Source organism: Aedes albopictus, chromosome 3 (genome assembly GCF_035046485.1).
Source record: "Aedes albopictus strain Foshan chromosome 3, AalbF5, whole genome shotgun sequence".
Classification (NCBI taxonomy): Eukaryota; Metazoa; Arthropoda; class Insecta; order Diptera; family Culicidae; genus Aedes; species Aedes albopictus.
Window position 1 is genome coordinate 327,044,045 of NC_085138.1, and position 20,689 is coordinate 327,064,733.

Genomic DNA, 20,689 nt, shown 5'->3' on the forward strand with positions numbered 1-20,689 from the left:
CAGCGACGGAATCTCAAATCGACCACGTTCTGATTGACGGACGGCACTTCTCCGACATTATCGACGTCAGGACCTATCGTGGCGCCAACATCGACTCCGACCACTATCTGGTGATGGTCAAACTGCGCCCAAAACTCTCCGTCATCAATAATGTACGGTACCGGCGACCGCCACGGTACAACCTAGAGCGACTGAAGCAACCGGATGTTGCCTCAGCATACGCGCAGAATCTCGAAGCCGCGTTGCCAGACGAGGGCGAGCTGGATGAGGCCCCTCTAGAGGACTGCTGGAGTACAATGAAAGCAGCCATCAACGACGCAGCAGAGAGCACCATCGGGTACGTGGAACGGAATCGACGGAACGAATGGTTCGACGAAGAGTCCAGAACGGTTTTGGAGGAGAAGAACGCAGCGAGGGCGGTAATGCTGCAGCAAGGGACTCGACAGAACGTGGAACGTTACAAACAGAAGCGGAAACAGCAGACCCGCCTCTTTCGGGAGAAAAAGCGCCGCCTGGAAGAAGCGGAGTGTGAAGAAATGAAATTGCTGTGCCGTTCCCAAGAAACACGGAAGTTCTATCAGAAGCTCAACGCATCCCGCAACGGCTTCGTGCCGCGAGCCGAAATATGCAGGGATAAAGACGGAGGCCTCGTGACGCACGGACGTGAGGTGATCGAAAGGTGGAAGCAGCACTTCGATCAGCACCTGTACGGCGTGGAGAACGTAGGCACGGGAGCCCACGCCAACGGAAGGAACGACGACGCCAGTGCAGCGGAGGACGGAAATGAACCAACTCCCACGCTGAGGGAAGTTAAGGATGCCATTCACCAGCTCAAAACCAACAAAGCAGCTGGTAAGGATGGTATCGCAGCTGAACTCATCAAGATGGGCCCAGAAAAGTTGGCCACCTGTCTGCATCGGCTAATAGTCAGGATCTGGGAAACCGAACAGCTACCGGAGGAGTGGAAGGAAGGGGTAATCTGCCCCATTCACAAGAAAGGCGACCATTTGGAATGTGAGAACTTTAGGGCGATCACTATTTTGAATGCTGCCTACAAAGTGCTATCCCAGATCATCTTCCGTCGTCTGTCACCTAAAACAAATGAGTTCGTGGGAAGTTATCAAGCCGGCTTCATCGACGGCCGGTCGACAACGGACCAGATCTTTACCGTACGGCAAATCCTCCAGAAATGCCGTGAATACCAGGTCCCAACGCACCACCTGTTCATCGACTTCAAAGCGGCATACGATAGTATCGACCGCGCAGAGCTATGGAGAATCATGGACGAAAACGGCTTTCCTGGGAAGCTGACTAGAATGAATAAAGCAACGATGGACGGTGTGCAAAACTGCGTAAGGGTTTCGGGTGAACTATCCAGTTCATTCGTATCTCGCCGGGGACTGCGACAAGGTGACGGACTCTCATGTCTACTCTTCAACATCGCGCTGGAAGATGTGATGCGACGAGCCGGGCTCAACAGCCGGGGAACGATTTTCACAAAATTTGGTCAATTTGTGTGCTTTGCGGGCGACATGAACATTATCGCTAGAACATTTGCAACGGTGGCAGAACTGTACACCCGCCTGAAACGCGAAGCAGCAAAGGTCGGACTGGTGGTGAATGCCTCAAAATCAAAGTATGGTATGTGGGGGCAAGATGGGTCAGGGGGCAAGATGGGTCAGTACCGTTTTCAATCGCACAATATAAGTTTTGAATCTTTCAATAATTTTCCCAGATGAACGACGGGGATATACAAAAAAGTGGTATATTGTTTTGAAAATTCTATACGTTCCTCGCACAGAAAAAAATAAAATATTTTTTCGTTATACTCCTTATGCTATACATCCCATATAACTACGTGTATTGTGTAGACGGGGCAAGATGGGTCACCCTAATTTTTCGGTATGTTTGCATAGTTTTTGAAAATGTTTTATTTTTCATGGAAAGGCTATTTTGTGACCTACATTATCGAAGCGATGAAAGCACTGAAAATTTGAGAACATATTTTTTAAATTTTCCTTAAAAAAATATAGGTTTTCAAAGTCCGTTTATGGCTACCCGAACAAAAATCTTCTAGTTCTGAGAATAATCTACCGATATGTTTCAACACTTTCTTCATGTAATCTGTACGTCTATGAAGCTTAGATGTATAGAGAAAAACTAGGAGATATAGTATTTTTTGTTGAAGGAAAATCGAGTTTTCTTATAGCTGACCCATCTTGCCCCCGTTAAAATGAGGTGGGGCAAGATGGGTCATGTTTTGAAAATTGTTTGTCAAGAAGCAGGTTTCAAACTTTATTACCTTTTTATACTCTTATATCATAGCTGACTAGTGTATCTGAGAGTCGTGGTAGAATACAGAGAAATGCGATTTATATTCAGAAAGTTATAGGGATCCATTTCTTAAGTGACCCATCCTGCCCCCACTTACCATACATGCTGGTAGGCGGAACCGAAAACGACCGGATCCGTCTGGGTAGTAATGTTACGATAGACGGAGATACTTTCGAGGTGGTGGAGGAATTCGTCTACCTCGGATCCTTACTGATGGCTGACAACAACGTGAGCCGAGAAATTCGGAGGCGCATCATCAGCGGAAGTCGGGCCTACTACGGGTTCCAGAAGAAACTGCGGTCGAAAAAGATTCACCCACGCACCAAATGCACCATGTACAAAACGCTAATAAGACCGGTAATCCTCTACGGGCACGAGACATGGATCATGCTCGAGGAGGACCTGCAAGCACTCGGAGTTTTCGAGCGACGCGTGCTAAGGACGATCTTCGGCGGTGTGCAGTAGAACGGTGTGTGGCGGAGAAGGATGAACCACGAGCTCGCTGCACTTTACGGCGAACCCAGCATCCAGAAGGTGGCCAAAGCCGGAAGGATACGGTGGGCAGGGCATGTTGCAAGAATGCCGGACAACAACCCTGCAAAGCTGGTGTTTGCAACGGATCCGGTTGGCACAAGAAAGCGTGGAGCGCAGAGAGCTCGCCCATCGTGGAGCGTGACTTGGCGAGCTTTGGGCGCGACCGAGGATGGAGAGCGGCAGCCACAAACCGAGTATTGTGGCGTACTATTGTTGATTATGTCTTGTCTTAATGATGTTGAACAAATAAATGTATGTATGTATGTATGTATGTATGTATGTATGTATGTATGTATGTATGTATGGACCCTATTAAATGCGTCCAAAGGGATGATTGATTTATTTGTCTTTATTAAAAAGACTTTCACCCGTCCAAAGGGGTATCAGAGGCATTTAAAAATTATTATGATGATTTCAAGAGCGTTTCAATGGGATTTCGGAGGTTTTAGGGACGTTTCGAGGCATTTTAGGTCAGAGACGTATCAGGGGTTTCAAGAACACCTTCAAATAAAAGAGTTGTAACCGTTTGCTACTAATTTATAGATTTTTTAATTCGTGTTATTGTCCTGTGAACAGCCACGTCTCTAGTATTAAGTGGTGTAGGATTTGTTTAGGGCAAGGTTTAGGGTTAGTAGGTTAAAAGAGGGTCACTATTAGTAAGGCAAAACCAATTTAAATTATGTATGAATATAATGGGTAGCAGATTGTTCAAGAGTCCATATTGTAAAACTGTATAAAACTAGGGTGTAATGTTGCATACAAGCTGTAAATCCCCTCAGACCCCATGTAACGCACATGAGAGGCTCTGAAACCTTAGTAAACTCCTCCGTAACGCTTCCGTTACGCCTTCAAATCTCGGAGAAACAGCTCTGAAACTTCTTGAAATGCCTCTAAAACCCCCTTAAATTCCCTTCCGGACCCCATGTAGTAGCTTTCCCTTCCTCTCTTTTTCTGCAGAACATAAAAAGGTGTATAAATTAAAAGTGCATCAAAATAACATGCATAAAAGTTCAGCTTATTGGACGCAGTGGCTTAATTTCCCCCAAAAGGGGAGGAAAAAAACATGGATAAAAAGAGGTTTTAGTGTAGTGGTATTTCACTTTTACCACGATTGAAAAAATATGCCGTGAATTGAGCAAAATGAAAAATTAAAGTTTTTTTTTAAATCGAATTTTTAGATTTTTTGAAAAATTTCCATGCGATGTTGCAAGCACTAAATGTTGGGGAGGTTACAGATCTAGGAATTCTTGCGCAGGATGAAAGACTTCCGGCCTCTGCTCTAACCTCCAAGAGATTGAGGAGGTGCACCGGAGGTTGAGCAGGTTGGCCGGTTGAAAACAACAAGTCACTGGAGCAGATCAACTACCAAGCGAGATTCTGAAATACGGTGGAGAAGCACTGGTGAGCGCACTACACTGGGTCATTACCAATATTTGGGAGGAGGAAGTATTACCGGAGGAATGGATGGAAGGTATCGTGTGTCCCGTCTACAAAAATGGTGACAAGTCGGATTACGGGAACTATCGTGCGATCACACAACTGAGCGCTGCCTACAAGATACTCTCTCAAATTCTATGCCGCCGTCTATCACTGATTGCAAGACAGTTCGTGGGGTAATATCAAGCTGGATTCATGGGTGAACGCGCTATGACGGACCACATGTTAGCCATCCGTCAGGTGTTGCAGAAATGCCGCGAATACAACGTGCCCACACATCACTTGTTCATCGATTTTCAATCGACGTATGATACAATCGATCAAGAACAGCTATGGCAGATTATGCACGAATACGGATTCCCGGATAAACTGATACGATTGATCAAGGCGACGATGGATCGAGTGATGTGCGTAGTTCGAGTATCAGGGACACTCTCGAGTCCCTTCAAATCTCACAGAGGGCTACGGCAAGGTGATGGTCTTTCGTGCTTGCTTTTTAACATTGCTTTAGAGGGCGTAATAAGGAGAGCGGGACTAAACACAGAAGGAACAATTTCAATTTTTACGAAGTTCGTTCAGCTGCTTTGTTTTGCTTATGATATTGATTTGAAAGCTCCCAAATTTAAGACTATGGTGGTAACGTACATCCGACTAAAGAATGAAGCCAGGCGAATCGAATTAGTCGTTAATGTGTCGAAGTCGAAGACAAAGAAGGGGCTCTAGGGAGGAATTTCCGTGCCCACCACCCCAAATTACTACCAACGATGATTAAATCGAGGCGGTTGAAGAATTCGTATACTTGGGCTCACTGGTGACCGCCGACAACGACACCAGCAGAGAAATTCAAAGACGCATTTTGGCTGGAAATCGAGCATGCTTTGGACTCCACTGTACTCTACGATCGATCAAAGTTCGCCGTCACATGAAGTTAACTATCTACAAAACGATGATTAGAACGGTAGTCTTCTATGGGCACCAAACATGGACTCTACGTTCAGAGCACCAACGTGCCCTTGGAGTTTCCGAACGGAAGGCGTTGCCCACCATCTACGGTGGAGTGCAGATGGAAGGCGGGACTTGGAGGAAGCGAATGAACCACGAGCTGTATCAGCTGCTGAGAGAACCAACCATCGTCCATACCGCGAAAATCGGGAGGCTACGGTGGGTGGGTCACGTCATCAGGATGTCAGATAGCAACTGCAAACCCTTCGCAGAGTGCACTGGAGACGCACTTCCATGGACCGAGTAGATTGGAGACGACTTCTACGCACAGCAGAGGTCACTCAGGCCTTAGACTAAGACTAATACACCTTAGCATGACCAGTAAGGTAAGGTAATGGTTTGAAAACCCCATGTGATGTTTGTAGATAATCAAATAAATAGGCCAGTAGTACACAGGGTCAAATATCTGACAAGCAAAGAACTCAAGAAACAACATCAGTTGGACATTAATGAAAAGTCGCTCGAGTCAAACAAGATGTTTGAGCATTGATTTCTTTTTGGACAAATATTTTACCCTGTGTACTAATAGCTTTAGTATAACTATAGACGTGATCTACCAGAGGAGGTCTCTATATTTCCATCTGATGAAACGGAATGATTTTGAAGAGTTTACTGATTAACTATTAGTACGTGCTTAACACTACCCGAATTTGCTCTTCATCTCATTCCGCAGCGCTTCGATAAACTGCTTACACCCACCAGGTGATCCAATGTCAATGTTCATCCGATCCACCAACCACCGGTCATTCCGGTACTTGGCATGTGGCAGAACCGAAAGCGTTGAATTGCAGCACTGCGTCAGCGAGTTCACGTGGAACAAGTGCCTCTCGCCCAGGGTAGCTACCGGACTCGGTTCACGGACAATTACTCGCATTCGCTGGTCGAGGAGCTGACGGAAGTGTGTCAGCTGCTGGAAGTCGATGCACTCCTGCGTGCGGGATATCAACCACAGAATAGGATGGCTGCGGGTAGTCGCACGTGTTGATCCCCAGTACAGGAAGTAGTCGTTGGTGAAAGTGTGGAACAAATCTAGGATTGGGAACAGGTCGGGTTTGAAGACCGAATCAGGAAACACAATTTCTTTTAGGTTGTCAATCACTGGTTGGATGAACTTGTTCGGTGATGATTTGAGATTGAAGAGATACACAATGGAGATAACTCCGCCAACATGTTGTAGTGCTTCCGCCTGAGTTTCGTACTCGCTGTTGAAGTGGATGACGTGAATTTCCAGCGGGAGGTGAGCATTATCCACGGTATGGGCACTACCATCCACTGCCGTATTTCCCCAATGAAAGTGCAGCTGGGAGAATACGTATCGACCGGCAAGAGGACCCCCCTCCAGGAAGGGAATTGCATTATCTGCCCACTTGGCACTGAGAATGACCGTTTCGCCCGTGTTGGTTAGCTTGATTTTACTCGGAAGAGTGTCATAGCCATGCCATAGGAGTTCCGGTAGGGTCAGTTTCTCTGAGCAATTGATGTTGATATCGATTGGTGATGGTAGCCAGGCTTCTTTCTCTGCGATACGCAATACTATGCTCGACGGTTCTGAACCGAGTGTTGAGCCGGACACGGAAGGGTTGTCACTTTTCAGGGTTGATTCAGAGGAATTTTGTTGAATTGACATTTTTAATTGCGGATAATCAGATCCTAGGATGAGTGTGACAATTTAAGTTCGCCTGCCTTGATAGGTTGTGAATCACGCTTCCTGATTGTTTGGATCTAAAGTATGCGCATTTGAGTTACATTATGCTTTTGGTTGAAATCCGAAATGTGCGATAATTAAGGTTTTACCCACTTTTATATGTCCTAACTCGATTCGGCTTAGTGCATATTGCAGTTCTTAATTATTTAGCTTAATGATGTGGGGTGCCCTAATTTCACGCGGGTCCAAATTTCGCTCATTGATCATATTGAGAGGTATTGCTGACTGCACCCAAAATTGGACTGACACAATAGTGTGCACACACCTTCAAAGTGTGATTGCAGCGCAGGGTCACGTCGGATCGAAATGAGGTCTTTGGTGCACTTATTCCTTGTAAATGGAGGAATAAGTGCACCAAAGACGTCGAGACGATCCGAGGCAAATGTGCACTTTTATCACACTTTTTAGGCGTACTAAAAAAAGTGTGATAGTCCAATTTGGGATGTAGTCTGCAATAATTATCATAAAACTAATTGTGCAATTGTCAGGGCTGGTAGCAGGAACTGAGGGTCAAAATAGTTATTTTAGTGACCAAAATCTCTGAAATAGTGACCAAATAGTGACTTTCAGATAGCAAAAAAGTGGCTAAAAAGTGACTTTTGGAACTAAAATATGCTTAGTGAGGAAACATTGTAGAACGAATTTGATTCAGAAAACCCTGGAGTACCGCATAATGAAAATGTTCAAGAAAAACTTTCATCTTCCATTCCTAAAATTGTACAAAGCTGCATGTATTTAAAATTTTATAGAATATATTGTGCAGAATTAGATGAGCATGGCATGAAAATTCTGTCAAGAAATAATAAATAAATTATGAAACTCTTGGAAAACTTGTTGGATGTTTTCTGTCATGAATTTCACCTTGATGGAAACTTATATAGACAAATGCTTAAAAATGTTCGAATGAATTTGAATAAGAATTTTTCAAATATGATTTCTTGAATATTTTTGCAAAAATTCTCTCAAAATAAAATAAAATGAATAACAGAAAATAATCAAGTAATTTTGATGTAATACTTTCAATATTTCTCTACGTACCCCCTTGGAAATTTTCAGAAGAATTACAAGAAGAAAACAACGGTTTTTTAATAGCCTATGGACATGTAATAAAACTCCTAATTTCTTCAAAATGTCCCATATTTACTAATTTATTTGAATTGTCTCATAGTTTCTGGTTAAATTTTCATAATATGTAGTTACAAGCATTCTGGGAGAAGTTGTTAATTTTATTGGGGGACTTAAAATAATGACCAAGCCACTAAATAGCGACTTACTATTAGGCCTGCACTCTCACTGACGCACCATGGGGCAGCCCTATACAAAATATGTTTGCGTTAGTTTATAAAACTCTCCAAACTTTATGGAACTCAGTCGTCCAATATATATATATATAAATATATATATATATATATATATATATATATATATATATATATATATATATATATATATATATATATATATATATATATATATATATATATATATATATATATATATATATATATATATATATATATATATATATATATATGTATATATATATAAAAGTTGTATCGATACACACATACAGTGATTGGATTCCATTGATGTTGTTTTTTTTAAGGCATATGTTTTGAAGATTTCTATAACAGTTTTACTACTTCTAGTTCTACATATGATCTAGGTCGTCCTAAAATTCCATGAAATGTAGGTGCAGGATCTACAAGCAAAACTAGTATTATACGAATGACTATTCTATACGCCTCAGACCAATGACCCTTCTAACAAAAAAATGGAGTGTTATATTGAACTGTATACATGGTACATATATTACAAGATCTCCATGGAATATAAGCCTTTGTGTCCAGTCCACAAAACAACCAGTGCTTGTGCAGGTCTGTGAAGGTCCGTAATGTAATAATGTCCGCGAAGGAATTTAGAGGTCCGCAAAGCGCTGTAATGGTCTTTAAAGATTATTCAAGGCCGTGCATGGTTCACTCTCATTATTTGAGGTGTTGTAAATATTTGAATAAACAGTTTTAACACAACAGTTTCAACACTATGAAATTACAAGGGCATTGCTTACTTTTGGGCGTTTATCTGTGCATGAAGATGGCTGTTCCAGTTTACAAAATATATTCCAATTCGTAAAAACACGCTTCACTAAGAAATCTAATACCAGATTTAGATTCTGCAATGATTGATCTACCGAGAAAAGCGGTCATGACGACCAAATGTTTCCTCAGAGGTATTTAATGGCTAATATGGTAATTTTATGTTGGAATATTTCAATCATCGCCGACAACTTCATTGAAATTACAGGATAGGAGTTAGTAGTAGCCGATTTTCTTTCAATGTCTCCCATGGATCCTAAAGAAAGACATAAAAGTAGTTGCGAAGCGATTTTTTTTTGTATGGAACGGTTTGTATAGGGACTTTTTTTTAATGTGGCATCATTTGATGGTTTAACATTTTTGAATATTTTTCAATCCGTATTTTATCAATTTCTCAAAAAAGTTGAAAGAAGTGACTTTTTAGGTGAAAATAGTGACTTTAGTGACCTGACCTTGAAAAAAAAACTTTTTAGTGACCAACCAAAAAAAAGTGACTAAGTCACTAAAAGTGACTTGCTACCAGCCCTGAATTGTCCAAATTTCATACTACATATCTATAGTGTTATTTGGACAATTCAACAATTAGTTCTATGATTTTGATCTCTTAATATTATCAGTGAGCGAAATTTGGACCCGCACGAAATCAGGGCACCCCACGGTACAATGCCAAAACTCGATTCAAATTTATTTCGCATCTGTAACTTCGATTTGGTGCTGCGACGATAATATGAAAGAAACTGTTTTTTTTTTGTTGAATTCTGTTAAACAAGCTGAGGCCAGTTCTGAAAATTTCATTTCGTCATACCGTCAAGGCGCCATTCACCGTGTGCCTTCGAATATTTGTTCATTATTTCCATATTATGATTGAATGATATGACAATTTCCCTTCAATTTCACCAATACAACACTAATGTATTGTTACCATGTTAAAACGCTCATTAGAAACATTTAAAAGTATCATTTTGACACTAAAGTGTGTTTACATGAAGCGGGTTTCTGCTCGTTCACTGCATTCATAGTGAAAAAACGAAAACTGCGCTAAGGTGATTTAAGCGATAAACTAAATGTAGTAACGATTTTATTCCACCAAGAAGCAATTAAATTCACATATCAGGTATGTATTTTGCATTACCGAAGTAAGTTTAACAAGAAAGTGTGCAACTTTAAACCGCTACCGAGAAATCACCCACTGCGGCTCGGATGACAACGCACGTCCTACCGTATGGACGTCGCCACTACGACTGACTCGCCGCTCCTGATCGGACAGCAATGATCGGGCCCGAGCTGAGTATATAATATAGAGTGGCACACGCTGTTGCCATCTCACCCACACATCCCCCTTCCTCTCTGGAAAAATGATGAGAAAAACAAAATTATGTACGGGTGATGTAAATCTAAAATTCCTATTGACTGATCTAACTCTAAAGCCCAAGCTTAAGGTACAGTCTCGGGTACAGTCTTAGAAAAAAATCATGTAAATGTAAGTTCACTTGGATGCACATAAAAGGAGCGATCCGTTTGACACAAATTTACGGCTTCTATCACAAATAAAGTCGAGCTAGCAATCGCTTGAGCCGAAGCGAGAGACAAAACATATGTAAGTAAAACAATGAACTGGATTCGAACTCTGGTCCGATGATTGAAAGGCACGTGCTATACCTCTCGGCTGTATAACCGAGTTGTGAGACAAACGATAAATGTCAAACTCTTTCTACCTATCTGGTCAAATAGCTTTGTTGACATCTTGTGCAACCAACTCGAATTTACATGGATGTAATATAGAGTTAAATTTACCATTCAGTCATAAAATGTTTTCGTCACATGTAAATTCTTTTTTTTTTAGAGTGTACGCTTAAATCAATGGAGTAGATTTAACGTAGGTAGGATATTTTGGCTGCGTCATTTCATAACCCCATTACGGCTTGTTTTAGCTGTAGACAACAATGCCTGGTTCTGGCGTGGCAAACTCAATCGATGGTTACTGCAGAACTTGGTAAAGGCATAAAGTTCTTCCAGATAAACAACACGTTCCCTAAGAAGCCCTGGCACCACAATCTACGGCTGAAAAAAAACGTTGAAGTTTGCACACTAAACCGTTTACTCTCCGGAAATGACTACTCCAACCATTTGATGAGTAAAATGAAAATAGATAACGACGGCATCTGCTATAATTGCGACACTGTAGACAACTCTGAACACGTCATATTTTTCGGCATCAAGCACACAACAAGGCAAAAATACAACATAGACCAATACTGCAATGAATCACTGTCAAGGTGGCGACAGAACGAAGAAGATCGATGGTTCCAGTCCAATTAATACGGTAGAACCAAGGATTCGCATCTTTAATATTCATGGTTAGTGCTTGATGATTCTGATGACATCATGACGTGTCGCATGCCCTTAAACAGAGATAAGTTATCGAACGTCATTATATGGACTGACGCTGTTTGTACAGTCAACTTTCGTACGTTGCACTAAGCTTTTAGCCCAGTTAGTGGAAAATATTAATTCAAAACTGGATAATACATCAGCCTTGCGAAATCAGTAAACAGTAACTAACTGAATAGCAGTTTCCAAAGCTAAAGTTGAATTAAGAATGATTTGTTCCACTTTTATACAGCAAAAATGTTTGTTGGAATATCTCCAAAATAACCATGGAAACACAGAGAGTTTAGGTTTCCCTAACAACGGTTGAAGATCTACACTCATGTTTGTAGATACTTTTCAAAAAATACTCGCAACTGATTTCCACTGGACGAAAATAGATCAAAAATCAAAATACACATCCAAGTCAAAGCCTGTTATTATTTCAACTTCTAAGGTAATTTCCAAGGTACGATCTAAGGTGACTAAATCAAATGGATGTCCCATCTGGAAGACTGCTAGAGTACAGTCAGACGCGCCAACGCTAGGCCAAAGGTAGTTATCGCTTGTCGAACTCAAATCGAGGAGCTGAGTTTAGTAAACGCTGTTCGCCTTGTATGGGTACCTGGCCAGGCCATTCTTCCATCCCTGGATGTGAATTGACTTATGAGTCACCTGACTTCATTGGACCTGAGGCAGCTATTCCGATATCGAAATGTTGGGTAAAGCTTCAGATTGATATCTAGGGTGGCACTAAGCACAAACAATATTGGATTAGTTTGGAGTCATGTCGTCAAACAAAATGGCATTGTACTGAGCCATCGCCAAGGGTGACGAAGTATCTATCAAATTCGTTTAAGCAGGATTGCAGCAAGTTGGGCAATGCATTGATTGGCTTCTGCAGACTCATCTATCACATGGCGAATATTCAGCAAGCTAACTCATTTGTGTGCGACAGCCGTGAATCCGATTAAATTCATATCATTTGTTAAGTTACTATCGATTTTTTTGCAACTGCGTTTCCGAGTATGTACTTATTAAGTGAAACTGACTCCAGGAAACCTGAATCTTCTGGACATTCTGTTGTCCTTGTACTGTTCTACATTCTTCCAAATAGATAAGAATGTACCTTACCTACCTACTGAGACGGGGTAGGTGGGTGCCAATACAGCAACGGGAAAAATGGCTTAATAAATATAGCAGAGGATGGGATTGAAGTATATCATTCATCAGCTAAAAAACCAACAAGGTAACTGGTTATTATAAGCTTCATCGACAGTCAGTCCACAACGGACTAGATGTTCGGCGTATGGCAAATCAACGAAATATACCGTAAATACGATGATATGTCGTCTTAAAGGCGGTAACCGACAGTTTCAACCGCGCAGAGCTATGGAGAATATGACTTTCTTGAACAATTGACTAGACTGAACAAATCAACGATGGAAGGTGTACAAAACTGCTTAAAGGGTTTTAGGTGAACTATTCAATGAAGCCAACTTTTCTAGTGTTCACCGCATGCAAACAGAGACGCCACCGTATATGGCCATTAACATTGTTACAGCAGTGGAGTTATGTCAAATACACATGGCTACGGTGGCGCTACCTGTTCATTCCATAGCGGTCGTTTTAGTTAATTTAGTGATCCATTCATTTGAATCTTGCCGTGGTCTACGATGCTAATCCGTACCATCACCCTAGAATGTGTAATACGAAGAGCTGAGCTTAACCACAGGGGTACGATTTTATCTAAATCCGGTCAATTTGTGTGCTTTGCGGACGAAACGGATATTTAAGCCATAAACGTTTGAAATACTGGCAGAGCTGTACGTACACCATACTGAAACGCGACGCAGCAGGCCTGAGACGAACCAGCCAAAGGCTGAAAGTCTCTTTAATAAAGACAAATCAATCAATCAATCAGCGACGCAGCAAATATCGCTGGTGAATAGTCAAAAACAATGCGTATGCTATTGGACGGAACCAAGCACCAGACGGAAGTAGCACCAGATTCGTTAAGGATGTAATGCCACGATAGGCGCGAACACCATCGAGTAACTACACTCAGGAAAATCCGCACATCTTATTGACAATTACTTATGTGCCAAACCACATCCTAGGTATACGCAACAAAAACCCGCTAATACAGGCACAATAACACATGGAAAATATATGCTGAAAATTGTGTGAGTTTACCGCGCTAATGAAAAGCATTTGTTTACCTCCATTGTGAATATTCATGTGTCAGTAAATAGTGGTTTCTACTTCTAGTGATGTTGCATGTACACGTACTCTATTATAGTTATTGATGAAAAACAAAAATCTGCTGTTCCCTGCAAAATCAAACGGACGTACATATTTTCAGCCAGTAGATTTATTTTAGTGTATGTGACACCGCGCTGTGAGAACTCAATAACAGGAATGAATATTTTTCCCCGACCAGAGAAATTTATTTATCTTGGATCCTCATTAACGGCTGACAACAATGTGAGTCTTGGAATACAAAAGTGCATCTTCAGCGGAAATCGTGCCTACTATGTGCTCCTGAAGAAACTGCGTCTCCTTAGTTAGCCTTTTATTTACTCATAGACGCCCTCAAAAACTTTTAATAATGATCTCATAACGGTTCACAACACTTCCTTTCAATTTACGACCAAGAAGCCCTATCAAATCGTTTTTTTTCGTCTAACATCCGGCCGTTCTCAAAACTCGCTTTCCGCTTATTACTAAGCTTTTCTCAAGCAACGATTCACCATTCGGTTCTCAAAACTTGCTTTTTGTTTTCCATTAACCCTCGAGAAATCGCGCTGTTGAATTTTGTACAACACGTTGAAAAAAATCCCACTTTTTGTACTCAGCATTAGCGTGGTTCTGAAGTGCCCCACACAATGTATACGTTTGCGTGTGCGTGACAATAGTTTGACACATTTCCCATGGGAAAACTGTCAAAAAACGCAAACCTCGACGGAAAGGACGCTATGTGCTCCAGGCTTGACGGAGGTGTCCAATCGCACGAGTTACAGAAGGCTAAGCAGTTAAGCTTCGAATCTGTGGTTCTCATTGCTTATCAAACAATGCTCTCAACTCACTTTTAGTTTTATCATCAAGCGGTCCTCTCAACTCGCTTGTTTTCCATTAAGCGGTCCTCAAAACACGCTTCGAATATGGCCAGCGGTCCTCACAACACGCTTTGAATCTGCCATCAAGCGGTCCTCAAAACTCGCTTGTTTTTTTATTAGGCGGTCCTCAAAACACGCGTCTCATTTACCTACAAGCGGTCCTCTCAACTCGCTTTTTTGATTTTTTTTTACAAAACGGTCCTCAAAACGCGTTTCTTATGTATCATAAAGCGGTCCTCTCAACTCGCTTGTTGTCCCTTAAGCGGTCCTCAAAACACGCTATAAATATGGTCAGCGGTCCTCAAAACACGCTTTTTGTTGCTGATCCAGATTGATCATCTGAGCTAGTGAAATGAAAAGGTGAAGAAAGGTCGTAAAAGTAAAATTACTGCGTGCTTAATGCACAGAGTGGTGATGCAAAATAATATTATCTAAAACCATGCATAAACCTGTTTGATGACGCTTCGTTGTTCCTAATGTTCGAATGCCGCGACGAATACAGTTCAAAACATTACACATGGTAATAGCGTTTGCCAACAACATTGAAAATGAAAAAAAAACTTTAAAAATAAAACATTTGGCAACCAAATTGTCTGAAACATTTTTTTGCGTGCACCATGCTCTTCTGGCTCTTACGATCTCGCCAACGACTGAAACCAGAGAGAGTGGAGTAAGCGCGTCAATACACGAACAAACTATCACCCAAGCGGGCCGACCGAAACAGCATAATGCAAAATCGCGGGCCATCCGAATCGGCAACACCTACTTACCCTGTCGACTGTCGCTTGCGGATTACATAATTGAAACTAGTCGTTTCACTCACCCGGTACACCCCCTCCAACTGGCGGTCCCATCGTTTAACTCGCACTTTTTTCCTTGCTGCCGCTCAAACTCTTGTCTTTTTTCACTTTTCTTCTCGTTGGTCATAATAGATTTTCATCGATGCAATGGGTGATTTCTCACAGATATTCGATTTTATTGCCATGGTGGAAAATGACAACCATGACAAAACCTGTCACGGACGCCAATGTGCAACTTTAAACCGCTACCGAGAAATCACCCACTGCGGCTCGGATGACAACGCACGTCCTACCGTATGGACGTCGCCACTACGACTGACTCGCCGCTCCTGATCGGACAGCAATGATCGGGCCCGAGCTGAGTATATAATATAGAGTGGCACACGCTGTTGCCATCTCACCCACACAGAAAGTACGATTACTCGCACTTTTTAATTGAAACAAAAAGGCACGGTAAATAGGTACCCTAAAAATCAATGGTCTCCATTCACCGTGCCCCATATAAGGCATTTTATGAGACGTTTCAAATCAGCTGTTTTTTGAATGTTTACCAGTTTTGAAGCCCAACCGCTGGGCCCATTTATTTACATTTTCGCTAGCATAACATGTGATACAGGCCCATCCAACAAACGGGGTTCATTTAGCTGCGAAAATGCGTCAATCCGTGCACTATAATCCACGGGGATGCTACGGTGATCTAATTTTGTTGCCGCTTATCATGCGCAACCAGCGCTCACTAAAACCAACATTTACTCAATACAGAAGCGGGAGGAAATAAGGAAAAACGCACTTTGGCGAACAAAGTTTGTGAAAAGAGGTGTTGTGTGTCATTTCATAAGCAATTCTCACTCTCTGTAGGAACTTTACCTAAACATCGACACTCTGGAACTGAAAATTATCAATTAATGCCGCTTTTTCATGATCAACACTTTTATGAGATCTAATGTGATGTAAGCGTTTTGCACCGATATCCCTCGTAAAAAGGTAAACATTCAAATTTCACGACTGTGTTGGTGAATATTTTGGCTGGAGCATAAATTTATGCTCCACGTAAGGAGGCACAATCCAACCTGTCAAACTCCATAGTGAAAAAATAGGTTGCCGTCCCCTTGCTATAATCAATACCCGTAGACCGTGGGGATGTTTTTTTCATCAGCTAGTGACATGATGCAGCTCGGGGGATTGATACATGCCACATTAGAAACCGAAACATCTCTGCACGCTAAAATCTGATTGGCGCTCACCAAATGTTATGCTACTTTTCGCGAAAACAAAAACATCGAATGTAAACAATAACAATGAGTGGCCCACCGGTAGAACGTCTCGTAAAATAGCTTATTGTTCCATATATCTAGAAAAAATCGAAAATTTAAACATTCGTTTTTCTAATAAAATCTTGCAAGTTATTACTTGAAATGAATTTAAATGAAGAAAATTCCCTTGGCTGGGTTGTTTTGATCATTTTTAAACAAAGTAGAATAAAATTTCTCATACACGGTGAATGGGTCCCTACTACCACGGTGAATGGTGACCTACCACGGAATTAGGCGACCCTGTAGTGAATGGATGATTATTTGTGTAGTTATAAAATGAATTTTGACACAGCATTTTCTTGAGTGTATCAGTATGACACAAAACGCACATCGTGCAAACCTATCTGACTGATTTGGCGCGCATGCTGCAGAAGTCTTGCGGTTGGCTGGTATGTACGTGGGTATGAGTGTGAGTGAGATGTAAATGAATGACGATGCTCTGCGTCGTTGGCCTTCGATGGGAGAGACACCGTAGACGATGATCAGTGGAGTGCGCTCAAAGAATGGAAGAGTGAATGAAAGAGCGAAGAAACTCTGAAAGGGGTAGAGAGTAAATGTCGAAAGATGTCGAATAGTTGGAAATCAGCATCAATAAAGAAGAACGTTGAAGGAAGCGATTGAATATGTTCTGGCTTTGACCCTCGATTGGACACATTGAGTCTGGAAAACTCAATCCAAGAGAGCGTGTCTGAGATCAGAGATATCAAATAGTTGGAATTGAGGATCTATGATGAAAATGTCGAATAGTTGGAAATCAGAATCTATAATGAATAACGTTGAAGGAAGCGATTGAATACAGTCGGAACCCGCTCGTTGAGCCACAACCTCCACCCAACCAACGAATTCGATTCGCTAGTTGGGTGAAGTGACAGCAGCACAAGGGGCGTGCGCATTGTTTTTTTAAATCATGTTTAGGTTGGAAGCAAAAAGGAAATTTTTTCAATTTGGAACAAAACTGATACGTTTTGCAAGATACATATATGGCCAATGCAGGAAATAATTATTTTCACTCATTTTTAGTCGGTGAAGTGAAAATATAGATGTTTATGAAACAACCCGGACCAAAAGCAAGCAAAAACGCTTTCAATGATCGACAAAATAAAGATTACCGATGTTTTGCATTTGTTTCGAAGTAATTGTACATATCCTTTTTTTTTAAAGAAATATGAAATAGAAATTCTTTTCGATTATTAGTAAAGTTTAAGAAACCAAAAACTCATTAGCTCACCCCTCGGAATTACAGATTGGTTGTCATTTTCAGTTTGACATTGAATTATGACATCCAGGTACTTTTTAGTTGGCTGACAGCCCAACTAACGGGGCCCCAACTAAAAAGTCACCCAACTATTAAGCCCCCAACCAGCGAGTCATGACTGTATATTCTGGCTTTGACCCTCGATTGGACACATTGAGCCTGGAAAACTCAATCCAAGAGAGCGTGTCTAAGATCAGAGATATCAAATAGCTGGAATTGAGGATCTATGATGAAAATGTCGAATAGTTGGAAATCAGAATCTATAATGATGAACGTTGAAGGAAGCGATTGAATATGTTCTGGCTTTGACCCTCGATTGAACACATTGAGCCTGGAAAGCTCAATCCAAGAGAGCGTGTTTGAGATCAGAGATGTCGAATACTTTGAAATCAGAATCAATAAAGAAGAACGTTGAAGGAAGCGATTGAATATGTTCTGGCTTTGACCCTCGATGGGACACATTGAGCCTGGAAAACTCAATCCAAGAGAGCGTGTTTGAGATCAGAGATGTCGAATAGTTGGAAATCAGAATCTATAATGAGGAACGTTGAAGGAAGCGATTGAATATGTTCTAGCTTTGACCCTCGATTGAACACATTGAGCCTGGAAAGCTCAATCCAAGAGAGCGTGTTTGAGATCAGAGATGTCGAATAGTTGGAAATCAGCATCAGTATTGAAGAACGTTGAAGGAAGCGATTGAATATGTTCTGGCTTTGACCCTCGATTGGACACATTGAGCCTGGAAAACTCAATCCAAGAGAGCGTGTTTGAGATCAAAGATGTCGAATAGTTGGAAATCAGAATCTATAATGAAGAACGTTGAAGGAAGCGATTGAATATGTTCTGGCTTTGACCCTTGATTGGACACATTGAGCCTGGAAAACTCAATCCAAAAGAACGTGTTTGAGATCAGAGATGTCGAATACTTTGAAATCAGAATCAATAAAGAAGAACGTTGAAGGTAGCGATTGAATATGTTCTGGCTTTGACCCTCGATTGGACACATTGAGTCTGGAAAACTCAATCCAAGAGAGCGTGTTTGAGATCAGAGATGTCGAATAGTTGGAAATCAGAATCAATAAAGAAGAACGTTGAAGGTAGCGATTGAATATGTTCTGGCTTTGACCCTCGATTGGACACATTGAGTCTGGAAAACTCAATCCAAGAGAGCGTGTCTGAGATCAGAGATATCAAATATTTGGAATTGAGAATTTATGATGAGGATGTCGAATAGTTGGAAATCAGAATCAATAATGAAAAACGTTGTAAGAAGCGACTGAATATGATCTGGCATTGGACCCTCGATTGGACACATTGAGCCTGGAAAGCTCAATCCAAGAGAGCGTGTTTAAGATCAGAGATGTCGAATAGTTGGAAATCAGAATCAATAAAGAAAAACGTTGAAGGAAGCGATTGAATATGTTCTAGCTTTGACCCTCGATTGGACACATTGAGTCTGGAAAACTCAATCCAAGAGAGAGTGTCTGAGATCAGAGATATCAAATAGTTGGAATTGAGAATCAATAATGAAGAACGTTGAAAGAAGCGATTGAATATGATCTGGCTTTGACCCTCGATTAGACACATTGAGCCTGGAAAACTCAATCCAAGAGAGCGTGTTTGAGATCGGAGATGTCGAATAGTTGGAAATGGTAACATTTGAAGGGATTTAGAAGGAATGATTTGAATAGGTTTTGACTTTGATGCTCGTATGGAAACATTAAGCCTGAAAAACTGGGATCAGAGATTAAGCATAGTGGGAAAAGAGAATCTGTGTCGAAGAAAGCATTTGATGTGATTGAGGATGTTACATTTTTCCGTTTGTTTTGTTTGTCTGTTGATGGTTGAAGGTTGCTTGATAATTACATACTAAATATCTTGTGAGATTTCTAATTGGGTTGTTTAATGAACAAAATATTGCTATTTTCTATATCCTAATAGAAAGAGCTCATTTTTCTGAGTATAGCGTGATTTTTTTGCGATCCAATGCCTTTGTTTTGATGGTTAAATAAACAAAACAGTTTTTATTTTTGTGGATAGAATGACAGTTCAATCGATAAAATGACAGTTTATCCCGAACAAAAAAAAATCCCCATACAAACTTCAAATGCATTTGAGAAATAGTTCCCGGGCATCAAAAATGATGAAATTTTGGATTTCAACTAACTTTTGGACGGAGATTCCGATTATGGAATAATCTGGAAACCCCTAAAGAACCCAATTATGTTTCTCTGTGATACTATCCTTGGGTTAAATATCACGTTAATATGAATTATACGAAATGAGAATTTCGTGATTGGATTTCTTAATTGAATGATTGCCGGATAAGTTTCAGCCATGAACGCATTTTAAAATTTAGCTTTGAAGTTGTGTATCTTTAGAACATGTGCTTTAGGTGCTGCGATTTTCCTGATATTGCTAAAGTATGTGTACTTTTCGAGTATTTATCCACTTGTTACTATTAATTTAATGTTTGCAGCTTGATTTGATGAGCGTCGCAATTAGATCAGCAAGGATTGACGTTTAAAGTAGTTGTAGTTAAAAATAAACATACTGAAACGTACAAAATAATGCTGAAACTCAGTACCTTCAATAATTTTAAATTGATTACTTTAGGCCACTTTTGGTTTTATGATATTCTTTTTATTGCGTGTGTTTCTGAAAACTAGTTTTAAATTCGAAACAAAGAGTAGGGAAGGAGAAGGATGTAGTGAATGGATGATTATT

The 20,689-nt window shown here is 40.9% G+C and overlaps 2 protein-coding genes across 2 annotated transcripts in view; both read right to left on the minus strand.

Moving 5' to 3' along the window:
- Positions 1-15,796, minus strand: part of LOC109426877 (mucin-2) — a 39,536-nt gene extending 23,740 nt beyond the window's left edge. Inside the window, exon 1 of the mRNA XM_062842867.1 lies at positions 15,418-15,796. Within this exon, the coding sequence (XP_062698851.1) occupies positions 15,418-15,448 (31 nt within the window). The 5' untranslated portion in view covers positions 15,449-15,796. The remainder of the gene's footprint in view (positions 1-15,417) is intronic.
- LOC109426878 (carbonic anhydrase 1-like) lies at positions 5,879-7,039 on the minus strand. Its single transcript, XM_019702439.3, has one exon. The coding sequence runs from the start codon at positions 6,932-6,934 to the stop codon at positions 5,948-5,950; it is 987 nt and encodes a 328-aa protein (XP_019557984.3). The 5' UTR covers positions 6,935-7,039; the 3' UTR covers positions 5,879-5,947.
- Positions 15,797-20,689: the final 4,893 nt, after the last annotated feature.

What these genes read in the sequence shown, in the direction of transcription:
- LOC109426878 (XM_019702439.3), bottom strand. Translation starts at nt 6,934, where the DNA reads ATGTCAATTCAACAAAATTCCTCTGAATCAACCCTGAAAAGTGACAAC.